This window comes from Pipra filicauda, unplaced genomic scaffold, assembly GCF_003945595.2.
Source record: "Pipra filicauda isolate LSUMZ 115617 unplaced genomic scaffold, ASM394559v2 scaffold656_size334665_pilon, whole genome shotgun sequence".
Taxonomy (NCBI): domain Eukaryota; kingdom Metazoa; phylum Chordata; class Aves; order Passeriformes; family Pipridae; genus Pipra; species Pipra filicauda.
Genome location: NW_024104816.1, coordinates 153727 through 172318, shown reverse-complemented (window position 1 = coordinate 172318; position 18592 = coordinate 153727). Strand labels below are relative to the sequence as shown.

Genomic DNA, 18592 nt, shown 5'->3' with positions numbered 1-18592 from the left:
GCAGTCCTGGTCATCCCCCTGCAGTCCTGGTCATCCCCCTGCAGTCCTGGTCATCCTCCTGCAGTCCTGAGCACCGGTTGTGTGCAAGAAATAAACACTCAAAGCCCAGCACGTTGCCCCTGGAGTGGTGGTGATGGTCTGTAGGGACCCCAGGCCTTCAGGGACAGCAGCCTGGAATGTGCTGAGGAATGGGGAAGGTGCTCTGCTCCAAGGGGAACTGTGAAGGATTATAATCATAGAGTCCCAGAATAGTTTGGGTTGGAAGGGACCTTAAAGCTCATCCAGTTCCCAAGAGCAGGGACACCTTCCACTGGAGCAGGTCTGCACTGAAATGACCTTGCAGGGAAGGAGGAACTTCCATTTTAATCAGGGTGTAGGGAAACCTCAGACAAAAATCTTAAAACCCATCCCTTGTTCTTGAGGGTTGGAGCAGACCCCAGCCCTCCAGTCCTTTTTGGGGGTTGAAAGCAGATCCCAAAAGATTCCTAGCAGGGGTGCCAGGTTGGGAATGGGGCTGTGGAGTCCCAGGGTTGATGCTGGTAGCTGAGAACAGGCAGAGCAGGGTTTGGGCTCCCTGTTCCCAGTCCCAGCTCTGGATGTCACCGAGTTCCCTTGGACTCTGCCAAATGGGCAGTCTGGTGACATCTTGGCCTCTCTCAAGTGTATCAAGGGAATTTTACCAAGCTCACAGGAGCCCTCAGGTGCTGCCTGAGTACCAGGCAGAGTCGTGCCATAAAAAAACCACAGGAGCCAACGGAAGCCACACAGAGTTCCCCTGAAAATTGATGCTGGCCAGTGCTTCTCTAACCCACGTGAACACATGCTGTGTGCTTAAAGCCAGGGGTCCCAGAGCAGCCAGCAGAGCCCATTATATCCCTCTTTTGGGGCCACTCTGTGTTCATACCCCGAGGAGAGTCTGTTCAAGGAGGAAGTGGGGGAGCTGCTGCTCACCACAGACTGCACCCTTCCCGTTTCCAAGGGGAGTGTTGTGTGCTGTGAGGGACTGGGTGCACAGGGCAGCCCAGCAGCCCTGTAGCTAAATCCTGGGCCCTTTGGCAGGTGTTTGGTGGAGGAACTGTGTCCTCAGACAGCTCTGCTTTGCTGTGCTGCCCACGCCTGGCTGTGGGTGTTGGTGTCACCCAGGAGCACCGACACAGCCTTGGATGTGCCAAAGCTGGAAGAAACTTGAGGTGTTTTCAGTAGGCACCACACAACACCAGCCCAGGGTCCAAGTCTGCTTTTGGGACTTCAGGCAAACACAAAGTGTGTTTGTTCCCATTTGGTTGGGGTGGCCCCTCTGCCTCCTGTGCTGTTTGCTCTGGGTTGAGTTTTGCTCTTGGTGAGGAGGAATTCCCTGCTAAGTATCTGCAGCTGTAGAGCTTCAGCCCAAGCATCCAGGGTGGCCAGGGAAAGCTGGAAACCCCCCAAGGATCCCTCTCTGTCCCTGCTTGAGCAGCCTCTTGGAATGCACATCAGTTCCTGCAGGCTGCGCATCCGAGGTCCTGCACAGCGGGAAACGCCTCTGTGGGATAGCAGGGTGACATTTGCTGTTTCCCTGTGCCCCCTCCCCTCCTGGCAGCACAGGACGGGGTTTCCACAGTCACCTTTTCCCCAAGAAGACAGCAGTGGATCCCAAAAGTTCCTTGTGTCCATGAGTAATGTCCAGGTCCACGTCCAGGTCCATGTTACAGATGGTGCCGATGCACACAGTGTGCAGTTTGTCCTCTCTCTGTGGGGCTCTCCAGGAGAAGGGATGTTTTCTGGAGAAGGTGGAATTGCCTCCCTCCTCTCCCACCATCCAACCAAGTGGAAAGCCTGGCCCGGTTCCTCAGTGCAGTGCCAAAGTCCTCTGGTCCTGCATCCCCTGGGAGCAGAGGGGTGAATTTCCTGCAGCTCAAACCGTCTTCTCCCTTCTCTTTCCATGTCATTGGCCATCTTTCCTGGGGACAGAACAGCCCAGGTTAAATCTGGAGGGTGAAGGAAAAACAGAGTGGGGGAAGAGGAGGCTGGGAGGAGGGTGGAGGGAAGGAGGAGTCACTGTCTGGATCCTTAGGAACAGGACAGGGAGCTGAGCAGCAGCCGTGGGCTGGTTCCCAGCAGTGCCACTGGATCCAGGGACTCAGGGATGTTACAGGGAGCACCATTCCTGGGTCTCCTCTAGCAGGGAGTGAGGCCTGTGGGCAACAGCATCTGTGGGAGGTTTGTCCACCCTTACAGGCCAGTGTCTTGTGAGAGAGGCTGCAGAGCTGCTCCCAGCCCTCCACCAGCGGAGCGTGTTCCCTGGGACAGCTGGTGGTGCCACATCCTCTTGGGAAGCCCTTCCAACCCTCCCACACCCATCCTGACACGCAGGACCAGCAGGAACATCCTCGGAGTGCCCTGACACAGCCAAGGGCTGGGAGTGTGGCCTCTGTGACAAACCATGACCTTTGTCACCAGCCTTGGCAGGAAAACCAGACGGCAGGACCCTCCAGCCCTGCCTGGGGCCAGCAGAGTGCTGTGTCCTCTGGGCCAGGGGGTGAGGAAAGGCTGGAGAAGGGCTCCTGGGGTGTCCTGGTCCCTTCCAGGCCACCTTCACCTGCACACCAGGTTGCTCAGGGTGTTGTCCTGACTAGTTCTGAGCATCTCCCAGGGCCACCCCAGCCCCATGGGCCCTGCCAGCCTCCCTGCTGGCTCCTCCCCCACAGAGGACACAGGGACTGTGCAGGCAGGGACAGACTGGTGCTATGTTACCCTCCCTTCTCTGGGCTGGAGGGGCCTGAACCAAACAAAAAGCCACATTTAATGGAAAACTGCCCAGAGGGTGCAGAGTCCCAGGGCCCCCGACACAGCTGAGGTTGCAAGATGGGGACATCTCTCCTTTCTCCTTTTTTATTTATAAACAGGTATTTTCCTGGATCTGGGACAGCTGGAGGCTGGAAATGATTTGATCCCTTTCCTGTTTATATTTGGCTTTAAAAAAATAAACGACACTGACTTGCTACCCCCTCCCACGGTGTGCTGTGCTTTCTGAGCTGCCTCCCAAACCCCCTGTGTGCTCTTCCCTGTGCCCGTGGGAGGCTGACGTGGCCCTGCCGGTGCCAGAGCCGGGTCTGGCACCGCGGGAGATGGTGACAGAATCACCCACCTCTGCACCAAACCTGCCTCCTGCTGCCACACCCCGGCACCACAGCCAGGCTCTCCCCAGGGCTGGGATTCCCTTTTGCGGGGTCCTGTGTCACCCCTCTGTCTGTGCCCCCTTGCCCTGTCCCCATCCCGGGTGTCGGTGCAGCCCTGGGCAGTGCCGGGGGGGGAAAGGGCTCAGGAGGGAGCCGGGGGTTCTCCTCGCGGGGGGAGATCCCGGCCCGCATTCCTGCAGCCAGGCTGGGCAGGGAGTGGGGACACGGGGGTAACTCCACACCCTTCCTGGGGAATGGTCCCCGTGCAGCGCCCAGAGCCACGAGTGGGCACAGCCGGGGCTTCGGGTGCCACCAGCTCGTGACGGGAATTCCCCCGGTCCCAGGGGGTCCCACCCAGGCCGGGCCCTTGTCACGGCCCCCCACCCTCCTGGAGCCTGAGGGCTGCAGGAATGCTGACCCTGGAGCCTAAGGCCGGCTCGGTGTTAACCCTGGAGCCTGAGGCTGCCTGGGCTGTTCAATCTGGAGCCTAAGGATAGCTCGGTGTTAACTCTGGACCTAAGACTGGCTCGGTGTTAATTCTGGAGCCTGGGGCTGGCTGGGCTGTTCAATCTGGAGCCTAAGAACTGCGGGGTGTCAACCCCGGATCTAAGGTCAGTCGGATGTTCACTGTGGCCCCAGGGCCGGCTCGGTGCTCTCTGCCCCGGTACCGGTTCGGTGTTCTCTCTGCCCCCGTTCCAGCTCTGAGCTCTCTCTCTGCCCCCGTGCCAGCTCTGAGCTCTCTCTCTGCCCCCGTTCCAGCTCTGAGCTCTCTCTCTGCCCCCGTGCCGGCTCGGTGCTCGCTCTGTGCCCGTCCGGGCGATGTGCGGGGCGCAGGGACCCGGGGCAGCCCCGCCGCCCCTCCCCGCCTCCCCGCCCTTATAAAGCGTTGGCGGCGGCGCTCCCGGTGCAGCGCCCGCGGCGCCGCTCCCGGCACGGCCCGGGATGGGCTCCGCGCACTCCGTGCCCGCCGAGATGCGGGAGCTGGCGGACAGGACCGGCTGTGAGTACCGGGGGCACCTCGGGCACCCACCCGACCCACCCCCGCAGCCTCCGGACGCCCCCCGGCCGAGGGGACACGGGGTGTCCGGACCCGCGGGTGACATGTCACCGCAGGGGAGGGGCAGGACGTGTCACCTGGGGTGGGGAAAGGTGGCACCTGGGAGGGTGGGGGGGTGCAGGAGATGTCACCCGGGGAGGGGGGGATGCAGGAGGTGGCACCTGGGAAGGCGGGGAGCGGGGGTGTGCAGGACATGTCACCTGGGAGGGTTTGCAGGAGATGTCACCCGAGGTGGGGGATGCAGGACATGTCGTGTCACCCGCGGGGGCTGCAGGAGGTGGCACCTGAGCGGGCGGGGTGTGCAGGAGATGTGATGTCACCCGGGGGGAGGATGCGGGAGAGGTCGCTCGGGGAGGGTGCAGAGGTGTCACCTGGGGTGGGAGAGTGCAGGACGTGTCACCTGGGGGCGGGGGGGATGCAGGTCTGTCACCCGGGGGATGGAGGGGGGGGTAGGGGAGGGGGAATGGGCAGGAGGGTGTAGACTTGTCACCAAAGGGTTGCCAGCATGTCACCGGGAGGTGGGGGACGCAGCCGTGTCCCCGGTGCCACAGTGCCACGAGCCGGGGCGTGGAGCGGTCACACGAGGGAGCCCCGGCGAGGCTCTGCCCGCCCCCGCCGCTGGTGCAGGGAGTTGTCCCCGCACGGCTGGTTTGGAGCCGCCGGGCCGTGACAATCTCGAGGCTGTTCCGGGGTGGATCGGGATCAAGGGACCCGCAGGCAGGGAAATGCAGCAGGGACAGCCCAGGGCTCCCAGCAGGGGCGGGGGGGTAGGACAGGGTGGTCGCGTCCCTCCTGGGAAACGCCATCGCTCCAGGGCGTGGGCAGCTCTGGGCACAGAGATCGGGGGGCTCCCACCTGGATCCTCCGGCTCCTGCCGTGCTGGGAGCAGGCTGGGACACAGGGAGGGGTGAGGGGACACAGGGAGGGGTGAGGGGACATAGGAAGGGGTGAGGGGACACAGGGACGGGTGAGGGGACACAGGGAGAGGTGAGGGGACACAGGGAGGGGTGAGGGGACACAGGGAGGGGTGAGGGGACACAGGGAGGGGTGAGGGGGCAGCTCTGCCCGCGGCCAGAAGCTGTGGAGGGGCTGAGAGGGTCCAGCAACTCTCCCCAGAGCTGCTGCTGATCCTGGGGTCACATCTGCCTTCCTCCCCTCTCCTTCTCCTCCCCCCGGGCGGGCTGAGCACCCCAGTGCTGCACTGGGCACCCCGGGGCGGGCTCAGCCCTCCCCACAGGAGAGCCCATGGGGTGCCAGCCTGGCAGCCCAGGGTGGGAGGAGGTTTTTGGGGAACTCCCTGACCTGGGAAGCAGCAGCACCTCCAGCACAGGCAGCACCTGCCCGTGGCAGGGCACCTGCCCCACGCCCCAGTGCCCGGGAATCAGTGCCAGGGAAGGGTTTTACAAGGGCAACACCCCGAAAAATCTCATCAAACCAGAGGTGGGAGGGCAGGGGGGGCACAGTGACCCTGTGCCATGACTGGGGTGCATGTCATGTGCTCCCAGAGGGACTCACAGGGTTTCCCACCGTGCTGGGGCTGCTGCCAAAAGAATGTGGGAATTCAGGGGTTTTACGGCCTTGCTGCTGCAGTCGGATGTCAGGGAAGGAATCTCAGCCACCCTCGGTCCCATGGGAGGAGCAGGGACAGGGCAAGGCCACCTGCATGTCCCCAGGATGTGCCCAGGGCTTGTTCCTTTGCCTTCTCCCCCATTGGAGGGGCACCCTCAGGGTCTGCTCGGGGTGTTGGAGCTGTTTCCTCTCCCTGCCTCCATGGGCTTCATCCCAGAGCTGCAGCAGCCAGTCCCTCTGGGGCTGAGGGGGCTCTTCCCGGGATGATGAGACCATTCCCTGCACCCAGGCCCATCCCACGGGGAGGGCAGTGCAGGGCTGAGCCCCCCCTGTGCCCCTCTTCCCGGGGGATTCCCTTTGCTCCAGCAGCACAAACCACCCCAGGCTGGGAGCAGCAAACCCAGCTCCCTTTGCTTTAAATCCCAATTTTCCCCCCTTCAGCGTAGGCTGCCGTGCTTGGACACGGGCCTGCAGCACCAGGGTGTTCCTCAAGGATATTCTCAGGGATATTCCCAGGGATATGAGCAGCCTCTGCTGCCCTTGAGATGACCCTTCTCCTGGCAAAGCCTTTGCCCCTTTGTGCAGGTTTTCCCTTTTTTTTCTGGAAAGCACTGCCACCCTCGGCAGGGCAGAGTGATCCTGCCCTGTGAGGGAGACCTGGGTTTGGAAAAGAGGGGGGAAGAGCCCTCTTCAGGCCTTGCAGTTGTGGGCTGGATGCAGAGCAAGGCTGGATCGACCAGGAGTGTGCCCCTGACCCCCGTTTTTTGTCATGTTGGGACATTTTTTTGGGAAGATCAAAGACTTTTGGTGTGCAACCAAGTCCCAGATGCTGAAAACCCAGCTGCTCCCACGGTGACAGCGATGTTGTCGAGGGAGAAAAGTGAAAGGTCACTTCTCCATGGCCAAAATTGGAAAGCAAAGTCCAGAGAAAGTTTCCGTGTGTGTGTGTGTGTGTGTGTGTCTGTGACAGAGCAGAGCACCAGCCAGAGGGATTAGGGAAAAAAATATCCCATGGATGAATCAGTGGGGGCCCAGGCAGCCTGGGATTCCTGGGAATCACCCCCCGGGAGCCAGAGGGTTCAAGGGGGGACCCCAGAGCCGTGCAGGGGGGTTAAAGAGCCCCTGTTCCTGAGGTGCTGGTGGCTGCCAGTGCAGGCAGGTCCAGGCAGGCCCAGAGCCCCAGGACCAGCACAGATGGGTTCTCCAGCCCATTAAAGAGAGGTCTGTGAAGGCTCAGCCTCGCTGATCGATACAGTTCCTATTTCAAGGCCGTGGAGCAGCAGTGAGGAATGCAAAGGACATTATTTAAACATCATAAAAGAGAGGGAGGGAGGCAGGGAGGGAGCAGCACTCGGCCCAGCACTGGCCTGGTGTCTCTCAGCCACAGCACTTAACCATTTGCAGCCCCTCAGTTGCACTTTAATATCTTTTATCTCTCTCCACGGTGCCAGGAAGGGCTGATGTCCAGCTGCTGGTGCAGCCCTGCCCTGTGCCAGCTCCTCAGCCACCGTGTGGGTCCAGCTGGTGCCCGGACTACTCCACCAGCCCATGGAGACAGGGCTGCAAAGCACTTCCCTGGCTCCTGGGAATGGCTCTGTCAATATTTGCACGAGAGTCAGGCTCCGTGTGTGTCCTCGGGGGACTGCAGGGCTTGGTTACAGCCGTGGGGAAGGAAGGATAAAATCACCTGTGGGTGGCACTGGGCAAGTGAGAAGGTGCTGCTGAGCCTCTCTCTGTGGCCCCAGAGCTCCTGGGGCTCAAAGCAAAGCTGCTGCACCCCAGTTCCAGCCCTGCCCCAGGTCTGGGATTGCTGCAGCCCTGGGGGATGCAGTGCCCACCTCGGTGGCTTGTGGTGTCCCAGTTCACCCTGAACAGCAGCAGTTTCCAGGCTGGGCTTTGCTTTTGGGCTGCCAACGTGTGCCCTCCATGCCCAGCCTTTCCTCTTCCCTGGTGAGATGCTGCTGTCAGCTCGGGGCATTTGGGATCCCGGGGTTATTTCCTGCCACCCCTGTGGACACGGGCAGGGGAAGCTCCCAGAGCAGGGGGAGATGTCCCAGGGCAGGGGAAGCTCCCAGAGCAGGGGGAGATGTCCCAGGGCAGGTCGGGATGTGCTCCCTGGGCTGGGCACTGCCCACAGTGCCAACGACCCCAAAGGAAAGGGTCGGGTCCTTTTGGAGGGTCTGATGCTGAGGATCCTGAGCTGGGGGTGGGTGTGGGATCCTGCTATGCCAGGCCACACCATACTGTGCCATGCAGTCTGAGACAGGGAGCTTCTGCAGACCAGAATTTGGGATAAACCAGCCCTTGGAGTCACCCCCCTGCAGCCAGCAAGGGACAGAGCACTCAGGGACACGGAGAGGGACCTTGCAGGGCTGCACAGAGCCACTGAGGGGGCACGGGGATGGGCACAACTGTGCCAAGAGGTGCCCAAGGCCCTTCCCCAGTGCCAGGGGTGCAGGAACAGCCCTTTGGCTGCTCACGGACAGTGGTGCCCCGGGAACAAACCGTGGTGCCCACCAGCCTCCTCGTGTCCCTGGGCAGGGCAGGAGCTGGCAGAGGGATCCCTGGGGGTCTCCCGGGGAGCTCAACCCCCCCGTCCACTCCCTCCTGTCCCCAACAGTCACCTCGGAGCAGATCGAGCACCTGCACCGGCGCTTCAAGCAGCTGAGCCAGGACCAGCTGACGATCCGGTACGGCATTCCCAGCCATCCCATTCCCAGCGCCGGCCATCCCATTCCCAGTGCCAGCAACTCCATTCCCAGTGCTGGTCATTCCATTCCCAGTGCCAGCAACTCCATTCCCAGTGCTGGCAATCCCATTCCCAGCGCCAACAATTCCATACCCAGTGCTGACCATCCCATTCCCAGTGCCAGCAACTCCATTCCCAGTGCTGGTCATTCCATTCCCAGCACCAACAATCCCATTCCCAGCACCAACAATCCCATTCCCAGCACCAACAATCCCATTCCCAGCACCAACAATTCCATTCCCAGCGCCAGCAACTCCATTCCCAGTGCTGGCAATCCCATTCTCAGGGCCAGCCATTCCATTCCCAGTGCCAGCAACTCCATTCCCAGTGCCAACAATCCCATTCCCAGTGCTGGTCATTCCATTCCCAGCGCCAACAATTCCATTCCCAGCACCAACAATTCCATTCCCAGTGCCAGCAACTCCATTCCCAGTGCTGGCAATCCCATTCCCAATGCCAGCAACTCCATTCCCAGTGCCAGCCATTCCATTCCCAGCACCAATTCCATTCCCAGTGCCAGCCATTCCATTCCCAGTGCCGCAGCTCCATTCCCAGTGCTGGCAATCCCATTCCCAGTGCCGGCCATCCCATTCCATTCCTGACCAGCACGGGCTCAGCCCGGTGCCTGTGGCACAGCTCGGAGGGACAGCGGGATGTGGAGGAAGCTGAGGGGAAGTTGGACAGCAGGAGCTCCTTCCCGTGCCTTGTTGAGCCCGTTTGAGGCCTTATTCCTGGGAAAACTCTTCCAAAACCACACAGCCACTTGCAGGTCAAGCCCCACCATCATCCCAAGTATCCCAGAGCTTCCCAAAGGGGAATTCCCCCATAGCTGCGCCGAGCACAGACTTGCTCTCAGTCTGAACTGAGGCAAAAAGGGGTTTTCACCCAAAACCTCTTTATTTTTCCATGATTGCTTTGGAAGAACGGGGTTGGGGCTTTTCAGTGGCATCTCCCTCTCTCCCTCCCTCATGAGAGGTTGTCCCTGTTTCCTTTGCAGCAAGGAGAATTTCGACAGCATTCCCGACCTGGAGTTCAACCCAATTAGGGGGAAAATTGTCCACGCCTTTTTTGACAAGCGGTAGGAACCCCCCCAGCACCACGGGGAGGGTCAGGGCTGGTGGTTTATCCTCTGGGAGCGGGATGTGGCCGGGGAAAGATCTCCCTAAAGGCTGGGATGGAGCCGGGGGGGGGAGGATATTACAGCCCTTTAAGCTGAATCTCAGGGACAAAGCAGCGCTGAAGGTTTGGTGGGGTGGGGTCTGCAGCGGGGGAGAGGGTCTGGGGAGGGTCCTGATGGGGTCTGCAGCGGGGGGGAGGGTCTGGGGAGGGTCCTGATGGGTCTGCAGAGGGGGGGAGGGTTTGGGGAGGTCCTGATGGTCTGCAGCGTCGTGGGAGGGTCTGGGGAGGGTCCTGATGGGGTCTGCAGAGGGGGGGAGGGTCTGGGGAGGGTCCTGATGGGGTCTGCAGCGGGGGGGAGGGTCTGGGGAGGGTCCTGATGGGGTCTGCAGAGGGGGGGAGGGTCTGGGGAGGGTCCTGATGGGGTCTGCAGCGGGGGGGAGGGTCTGGGGAGGGTCCTGGCCTCCCATCCCCCCGCTGTCGGCAGGAACCTGCGGCAGGAGTCGGACGGGCTGGTGGACGAGATAAACTTCGAGGACTTCCTGACCATCATGTCCTACTTCAGACCCATCGAGATGAACATGGACGAGGAGCAGCTCGACCGCTTCCGCAAGGAGAAGCTCAAATGTGAGGCTTTCCCAGAGCCCGGGACGGGGGGGGATGGGGAGAGGGCATGGCCCCTCTGACCCCCCCCGTGCTCCTCTCGTCCCTCCCAGTCCTGTTCCACATGTACGACTCGGACCACGACGGGAAGATCACGCTGCAGGAGTACAGAAATGTAACGCCCGGCCCCTCCCGCCCCAGCTCCAGGGAATTCCCAGCCCTGGCTTTGACCTCCTGTCTTGCAGGTGGTGGAGGAGCTGCTGTCGGGGAACCCCCACCTGGAGAAGGAGTCTGCCCGCTCCATCGCCGACGGGGCCATGATGGAGGCCGCCAGCATCTGCGTGGGACAGATGGTGGGAGCTGCTGCCCTGCCCTGCCGGGGCATGGGGGTGCTGTGCTGGCACCAAAAATGGGGCTGGGAGGTGTCTGTCCTGCCCGGGGCATCTCCCAGCTGATCTGGCTGGAGGTGTTTTTGCAGGCAGCAGCTTTCAGGGTGGGTTTGTTCCACGAGCAGAGCCCAAGGGGGGGGAGCAAACAGCATCCCTTAAAGCCCCGTCCTCAGAGTTTGGGGAGTTAGTGCTTATGGGAAAGGTGGGCTGGGAACTAATTTTGGGCTGGCCGTGGGGTGCAGGGCTGTGCACCCATGGGAGACTTGTCCCACTGCCCCAGGGGACCCACCCTGGGTCACCCAGAGCCCCCAGAGCCCCGTGCCCTGTGGTGTGGGGCAGCTGCAATGTTTCCTCTCTCGCTGGCACAGGGGCCGGACCAGGTGTACGAGGGCATCACCTTCGAGGATTTCCTTAAGGTTGGTGGCATCTGCCAGGAAGGAGGGAGCTGGGAGGCCTCGGGGGGCCGGGGTCGGGCCCCTGGCCCTGCTCAGCCCCGTCCCCCTCACAGATGTGGCAGGGGATCGACATTGAGACCAAGATGCACGTCCGCTTCCTCAACATGGAGACCATCGCCCACTGCTACTGAGGGGGAGGAGGAGGAGGAGAAGAGGAGGAGGAGGAAAAGAGGAGGAGGAGGAAGAAGAGGAGGAGGAGGAAGAAGAGGACTCAGCAGCTCCATGTTCCTGGCACCGAGCGCTCTGTCCCCGCCCGCGCTGGGGCTGCCGCTGCTCTCTAGAAACATAAGAGGCTTTTATCTGTAATAAAAGGTATTTCTCTTTTTACTCCCAGCTCAGAAATACTCTGTCCATCCATCCCCCAGGGCCTGCTGGGGTCTGTCCCTGTGCAGAAACCCTCCACAGACCCTGCTCTCCCCGTAAATCTGCATTTTCAGCCTCTGCTCTGGGGAAGAAGCTGCTGTGAGCCCCCTGATCCCAGGCCAAGGGGAGAGTGTGCAGGCAGGGATGGGGATGCTGAGGGGCAGGAGGGGGAGGGCAGCATCCTCAGCACCTGGAAGGACAATCACATCCCACTCTGCATCCCCACAGGATGCTCAAGCCGGCAAAGATGGAAACAACTCATGGAATAACCTCAATTTAAACCCTGACCAGCCCCCCCTGGCTGTGTGTGCCGGCCGGAGCCGGGAGGAGCCAGGCTGGGATACAGGCAGCAGGGATGCAGGGACGTGGGCTCCTGGCAACCAGGTGGCTCCTGCCCCCACATGTTCCCGCTGGAAAAAGGCACCGGAGACAGGGGGTTGTTTACTGGTATTAATGACTGGATGGCTCCAGGCGCGTTCCCGTCGCTAAGGCAGCCTGAGCTGGGGAGGGAGGGGGAGAAAAAAAAAAAAGGGCAAGGGCTATTTTTAGAAAAGCGGGAGAGATTTATTTGTTTTATCAAAAATGGCTTCCCCTGGTGACATGTTCAGTGGCTGGGAGCAGAGCCCCCTCCCAGCCGACAGGGAGCGACGGAGCCGCCACAGCCCCTCCATCCCCGCGGGCAGGGAGTGCGGGCACCTCCCCGGCTCAGGGCACCAGCGGTTCCTCCTTCTCTGCCGTATTATTGGGGGTCTCTGCTGTCCTCAGGCACCCCCACACTGAGGCTGCAGATAAGAGAAATTCCCTCGCAGGCTTTGGAAGCTTTGTCCCCACGAAATTCCCGTTCCCAGCCGCTGGACACGGTCCTGCTCCGGAGCAGCTCCTGGAGCAGCAGCAGGAGGGAGAGCTGGCAGCGCTCCCCCAGCGCAGCACAGCCCTTCCCTGCAATGCAGTGCTGGCCTGGAGAGACCGGAGCGGCTCCCGCTGCTCCACGGACAGCCCGGGGCACACCTGGGGATGGAGCCGGTCCCGTCCTGCAGCTCCACGCTGGGAATGCCCCACGTCCGGCTGGGTGTCCCAGTGCCACCAAACTCAGCTGGGTGTCCCAGTGCCACCAAACTCAGCTGGGTGTCCCAGTGCCACCACACCCAGCTGGGTGTCCCACTGCCACCAAACTCAGCTGGGTGTCCCAGTGCCACCACACCCAGCTGGGTGTCCCAGTGCCACCACACCCAGCTGGGTGTCCCAGTGCCACCACACCCAGCTGAGTGTCCCAGTGCCACAAACCCAACTGGATCTCCCAGTGCCACCACACTCAGATGGGTGTCCCAGTGCCACCACACCCAGCTGGGTGTCCCAGTGCCAAACCTAGTTGGGTCTCTCAGTGCCACCACACCCAGCTGGGCGTCTCCCAAAGCTGTGGGACAGCGCTGTGGCACCCGAGGTGTTGGTTGAAGTGTTGTGGTGCTGGCACATTATGCTGGACCTGGGCCGGGTGCTGGGAGCAGGGTTGGTGCTGGGCCTGGGCTGGGTTGTCAGAGCCAGGGTTGGTGCTGGACCTGGGCTGGGTGTGGGAGCAGGGTTGGTGCCGGTGCTGCCAGAGGGGTTGAGCACCAGGGTGTGGGAGGGGATGGCAGTGGTGGAGCTCCCGGCTGTTCCAACACAGCCATTCAGGCCCTGAGGGGCCCCAGGGCTGCCCCACAGCTTGGTCTGTGTTTGTAGGGCTCTGGAGTTCCAGTCCTGCTCTCCTCCAGCTCCTCTGGACACCCCCTATCCCTGCCTCACGCCCGGCAGCACCACAGTGGCACAATCCAGGGCACCTCTCATCCTCCTCCTCCCTGGACCACCCCCTCTGTGCTCCCTTCCCACCCCACAAACGTTAGGGCACAACATCCAGCTCCTCCCAAAATCCCCAGGTTTCAGGAGTCAACCCAGGCTCCTTTCCCTGTTTTCTCACTGGAATTTCCACACAGACACTGCAGGACCATCACACTCCCTGAACCAGCTGCAAGTTCCATGCTCCTGGTCACAGTCCAGGCCCTTTTCCACCCCTGGATCTCCCAGAGGGGCTGTCTGTGCTGGGAAGAGCCTTTGATGTTGCTGGGATTGCAGGGTTTGACAGGTCGTGGTCCCACTGCCCCTCCATGCTGGTTTCCTGGGAGAAGACATCCAAAGGATTCCATGCCAGCCTGGGCTGGGTACACCATGCAGTGCAGGGAAGTAGAGGGCAGGAGGACTGAAGAGTATTGGTAAGAGGATAATTATTACCCCTTGAGCTGTCCCCAGGTATTTTGTGGGGTGGTGTGGAAAGTGTGGGAGCAGGGACTGCGGGAAGCAGAGGCTGGAGCCAACACAACCCTCTGCAGGAAATGGGATGAGGTGGAGAGCAGGAGGGAGGTGAGAGTGGGAAGGGAGGGCCCAGGGAAGATAAGCCTGATCCTCACCCCAGCAGTGGCTGATGCTGAAGGCCTGGTCCTTAGGAACGGATCCTCCAGGGCAGGAGCATCATTCCTGTGCCAGAGGAAAGCCAGGGAAGCACAACCCAGGGTTGGTGTTAACAGCAAACCCCAGGATAATAATCCTGTGAATCACTGGAAAATCTGGCAGAGCCCTGGGGAACCTGGCAAGGGAGAGGCCTCTGTTGCAGCCCACAGCAAAGCCCAGAGCCTTCCATGAAGGATGATAGTTCTGCTATGGGGCCGAGATGCTGAGCCCTGTGAGGAGGCCCAAAGCTCTGTGGCAGATCCCAGCCATGGTCAGCAGAGGGGAACTGGAAAACTGAAGCTCTGGGAAGGCTGATAAAGGCTGAGCAGCACTGGAGACAGCAGCAGCTCCTGGGTCTGGAGAGCAGGGCTGGGTGACCCCCAGGACTGCAGGGTGGGGACAGACAGTGCCCCACGAGCAACACTCATCTCACCATCCCCACCCACCTGTCAGCCACAGTGGGGCTTGGGAAAGGCAGGAGAGACCAGCACACAGGGGACACCTGCCCAGGAAGGGTGGGAGGAGCAGGAGAACAGGAGGCAGCACAGAGCCCACAGCCAGGGAGTGGGGCAGCCCCTTGCAGCTGATGTTTGTGAGCCAAACTTTGAGGAGCTCCTCGTTCCTTCCAGTGGCACCGTCTGAGGCAGAGCTGACACAGCAGCTCTCCCATGAAGAGGCATTTGGCCCAGAGGCTGAAGGTCCACATTTCTGGCCATAAATCTGCCAGTGGCACAAATCCTGACCTGGAATAGGCCCTTTCCCACTGAGTTCTGCTCCATAATCCATCAGTACTTCAACCACTGCCGCCCCATCTTCCCCTCTGGCAGCAGGGACTGGACTCAGAGGTCCCAGGGACTGGGAGGGGTTGGGAGGACCCCAGCACTGCCCAAAATGTAGGTGAAGGTTTTAGGACCATCCACAGAAGGTGGAAATGAGTGGCCAAACATCACTGGAAGACAAGGGGGGGCAGAGAGGGCAAAGCCAAGTGTTTTGTGCACCACCTGGGCACATTGGCACCACACATCCACCCCTCCCTGACAGCAGCTGGAACAGGGACTGACAGAGGTGGGCAGGGGCAGAAGAGCAGAGGCCGAGTGGGAAAGGCCAGAGGGTGGGAGGGGAAGGTGCTGCTCGAGGCAGAGACCCCTGTAGTCCCTCTCTGCACAGAGAGCACCCACTGCTCCTCTCCCACCGCTCCTCAGCATCAGGAGAGGGATGGCAGCCCCCAAAATGCTGGAATCACCCTTCCCCCACTGCCAAGGTCACCAAACAGAGGCAAAAAGCACTTTCTGGGGGCCTTTGCTAGTGGGTTGGCCCCAGAATGAGTGGAGGGGCAGCTGGGGATTTTCCAGGGCGGATTTTCCAGCACAGCTGAGCACGTCCTGCCCTGTCCTTCCCGTTGTGCTGAGCACCCTGCGGGCACAGCTCCGGGGCTGAGCACAGACAGCTCCCCTTTGATCTCGGATTCCCTTTGGAGCAGAGATCCTTCTCAGGAGGGAACAGACACTTCTTTTTAGCTGAGGGTCACTGTCACCAACAATAGACACCAGCAGTTGTTCTGGAGGCTTTTTCCCCCCTGAACTATTTCCTCCTCGGATGCCTTTGGATTTTTAGCTGTCCCCGATTACCCAGCCTGGCTGAGGGTCACCAGGCTGGCACATGAGCCCAGTGTGAGCCTCCACCTTCAGCCCAGCCCCTGCCAGGTCAGTCCAACCTGGCCCAACATGTCCTGACTGCAGCTCCTCAACTCCAGGAGCCAAAACCAGCAGAGATGTCCCTTCCCAGTGACCACCCTTGTCTGACACAACTCTGGGCTCAGCTTTGCCCTCCCAACCTGCACTGGGCACCAGGAGTCCCCAGATGGGAAGCCCAAAGGTGGCATCACTCCCCACAAACACAGGATGGTGGCTCCATTCCTGCTCTTGAAATTAAGGAAGAGGCTCCATCTAAATGTCCCCCGAGCCCAGCCTGAGCAGCCCAGGCCGTGCTTGCTCCACTCCAGCACCACTCCAGCACCCAGGGAAGTGGGACAACAGCCCTTTTCACAAAGACAATTCAGCTCCCCACACGGATACTCTCCAACAGCCTGAGTGCCCTCATTTGCATTAGGAATGCCAGTTAAATGCACACACCACCTTCTGCTGTGCTGCAACCTCCTCAGTGAATTCCAGACACAGGGAAAACAGACCCAAAGGACCAGCCTGGGACCCACCCGGAGGAGCTGCACCCGGAGCATGAACCAAGGAAAGAGGGAATTCCTTTCCCCACTGGAGGTGACACAAGCCTCCCAGGATCAGGATGGGTTGGTGACCAAAGAATTGGTGACTTGCAGGGCTGCTCTGCCTAAGGAAGCAAACATTCCACAGGCAGGTGTGCAAAGCATCCCCCTCCTGTCGGCTCAAGGATGGGGCAGTGCAGGAGGACAGGGAGAAGCAGGGAGCAGGAATGTGCAGGTGGACTCCAGGAAAAGGGCTTGGACACCTGGGCACAGCACCAACTTATCTGCTCCTTGCAGCAGGGAGAGCAAGAGAGAACAAAGCTGTCCTGAGATAACAGAGCAAGATAAGGAGGGTCAGAGTGGGAACAAGCCAAGGGCTGGGGCAAGGAGGGAGGAGAACAGCATGGAAACTCTCTCTGCTCAGCACATCAGGAGTCACAAGGCTGAAGTAACCCCCCAAAATCATTTATGCTGCAGAAATTTGTCAGGTTTCTGCAGAACTCTCATCCCAACTGTGTATCCGGGACACTGCTTGATCTTCCAGGAATGGAGGGAGGGAGTTGGCTTCCCAGAAAGAAGAAGAAAAAAAAAAGAGAGACCAAAGCTTTATTTATTGGTCAGACAGAATGACTTTGCCTCTTGCACTGCTTGTTATCCATCACAAGGAAAAAGCCAAGTGTTAAAAATCAAAACCATGAGAAATTTGGCTTAGGGGTCATGGAAAACCACCCCAAGGCAAAGAAGGAAAAGCTGCTCTCCAGGCAGGAGGGCAGCAGGAAGCTCTCCAGTGACTGGAGAAAGGTTGAAGTGACAGCCCAGCCCCTCTCCTGCAGGTTTGGGCACATTCCTTCACCCCTCCCTGGCACTTTTACATCCATTCCATTAATTCAGTAAAAAAGATGTTAAGTTAAAACTTAACCTCAGCTGAAACAGAATTGGCATGGCTTTGGTTTGCACCAGGAAGTTTCCAAGGACAAATCACAACCACAGAACAGTTTTAAAGGAGTAAAACAGATCCAGGGCTGGGGCTCTTGTTCTACAAACTGGTTTTCCCTGTGCCAGTGCAGCCTGGGTTTCAGGTGAGTGCACCTTCAGCCTGGGGGCTTCTCAACCCCAGGCAGGGGCACTGTGCCCAGCTCATCCCTTGTGTTTCAGGCTCAATTCCCAGCTTGGGAGCATCAGAAAACCCTCCCTGATCCAGCAAAGAACACACCTGAGCCATGGCAGCCCTTTGTTCCAGTGCAGGGGGCTGGTTCACCCTGGTTCACTCAGGAACAAAACTCCAGAGACACGTGTACGCAGACAATTAAAAAATATTTAATCCAGAATTTTAGAGGATTTAAAAAAATAATTCATTTTAAAATCATTCTGATGTGTGTGGCCTGCTGAGTTCCCAAGCATCCAGTCTGGCCTGGGGCCAACCTTCCCTTCCCTCTCTCCATCACCCTCCCCTCTCCCAACCTTTTGTGCATGGTCCTGTTCCTTGACACATTCCAGTGCATTCCAAGGAAAACAAGCACGAGCAGCTTGTTACCAGGACAGGATAACAAACATGAGGCTCAGCAACGAGCTTCCCCCAAGTTCCTGGTGGGTTTTTTTCCCCCTCTCAGGGCAGGCAGGAGCTCCTGAGTGTGCTCCCACCCTTCACACTGTGCCCCTCTGGCTTCCTGACCGTGTCCCTCTGCCCAGGTGGGACCAGCAGCATCCTTCCCACAGGCAGCAGGGTTTTGGTTCACCCCGCAGTGTGATGTTCCCCTTCATCTTCACTCTCCCCTCCAGCAGGGTGGACCTCTGAGCAGCACCACGTTTCAGTGATACGCTCCAGGGCAGCCTTGAACTCTTTGGGTTCCTATCCCCACGTTTTGGCGAATCCCAGCCCGTTGTCCCGCAGCCAACACCCCCTCTGAGGTGCTTGTCCCACGTGGATGTTGTCCTGCCTGGCCCCCAGCAGCCCAGGAGTCCCTAAATGCTGTCGTAGGGCACGGCCAGGCCGATGTTGTAGTTGTAGCCCGCGAGCTCGTCGTAGGACGAGCGGCAGATGGGGAGGACACTGTCCCCTGCCAGCTGCTCCCCTGAGAACTCGTAGGAGTAAATGATCCCTCGATACCTGCACGGAACACAACCAGGACACACCTCTGAACCTTCATCACATCCCAGGGAAAGGAATTATCACCATAAAGGATCGTCCCAGTTCAAGAACTCGGTGCTTCGGGAGCTGATATAAAACCCCTTCCCTCCTGCACTAGTCACAGTTTAACAGAACATCCCTCCTGCCTCCTTCCAGGGACCCAGCAAGCCCTGGGAATGAATCATTCCCTCCAGCACTGCAGAGACGTGACTGTCATCTGCTGAAACATCTCCAGCCTGCTCAGGACGGGGGCAGACGAGCCCATTGTCGTTTGATAGTTCAATCACACACCGAGCAGCCCGAGAT

At 59.9% G+C, this 18592-nt stretch overlaps 2 protein-coding genes across 2 annotated transcripts in view; one reads left to right on the top strand and one right to left on the bottom strand.

Annotated features, from left to right (window-relative positions):
* Positions 1-4052: 4052 nt before the first annotated feature.
* TESC (tescalcin) lies at positions 4053-11429 on the top strand. Its single transcript, XM_027747977.2, has 8 exons — positions 4053-4158; positions 8405-8474; positions 9531-9611; positions 10137-10276; positions 10366-10427; positions 10498-10605; positions 11010-11057; positions 11150-11429. The coding sequence occupies exons 1-8, from the start codon at positions 4101-4103 to the stop codon at positions 11225-11227; spliced, it is 645 nt and encodes a 214-aa protein (XP_027603778.1). The 5' UTR covers positions 4053-4100; the 3' UTR covers positions 11228-11429.
* A 6024-nt stretch (positions 11430-17453) lies between these two features.
* Positions 17454-18592, bottom strand: part of FBXW8 (F-box and WD repeat domain containing 8) — a 54347-nt gene continuing 53208 nt past the window's right edge. Inside the window, exon 9 of the mRNA XM_039388480.1 lies at positions 17454-18309. Coding sequence (XP_039244414.1) covers positions 18121-18309 — 189 coding nt within the window. The 3' untranslated portion in view covers positions 17454-18120. The remainder of the gene's footprint in view (positions 18310-18592) is intronic.

Bases quoted from the DNA above. Each gene is read 5' to 3' on its own strand.
- TESC (XM_027747977.2), top strand. From the start codon at position 4,101: ATGGGCTCCGCGCACTCCGTGCCCGCCGAGATGCGGGAGCTGGCGGAC. The intron at 10,428-10,497 runs GTAACGCCCGGC...CCTGTCTTGCAG, and splicing joins CGCTGCAGGAGTACAGAAAT to GTGGTGGAGGAGCTGCTGTC. The intron at 11,058-11,149 runs GTTGGTGGCATC...TCCCCCTCACAG, and splicing joins CCTTCGAGGATTTCCTTAAG to ATGTGGCAGGGGATCGACAT.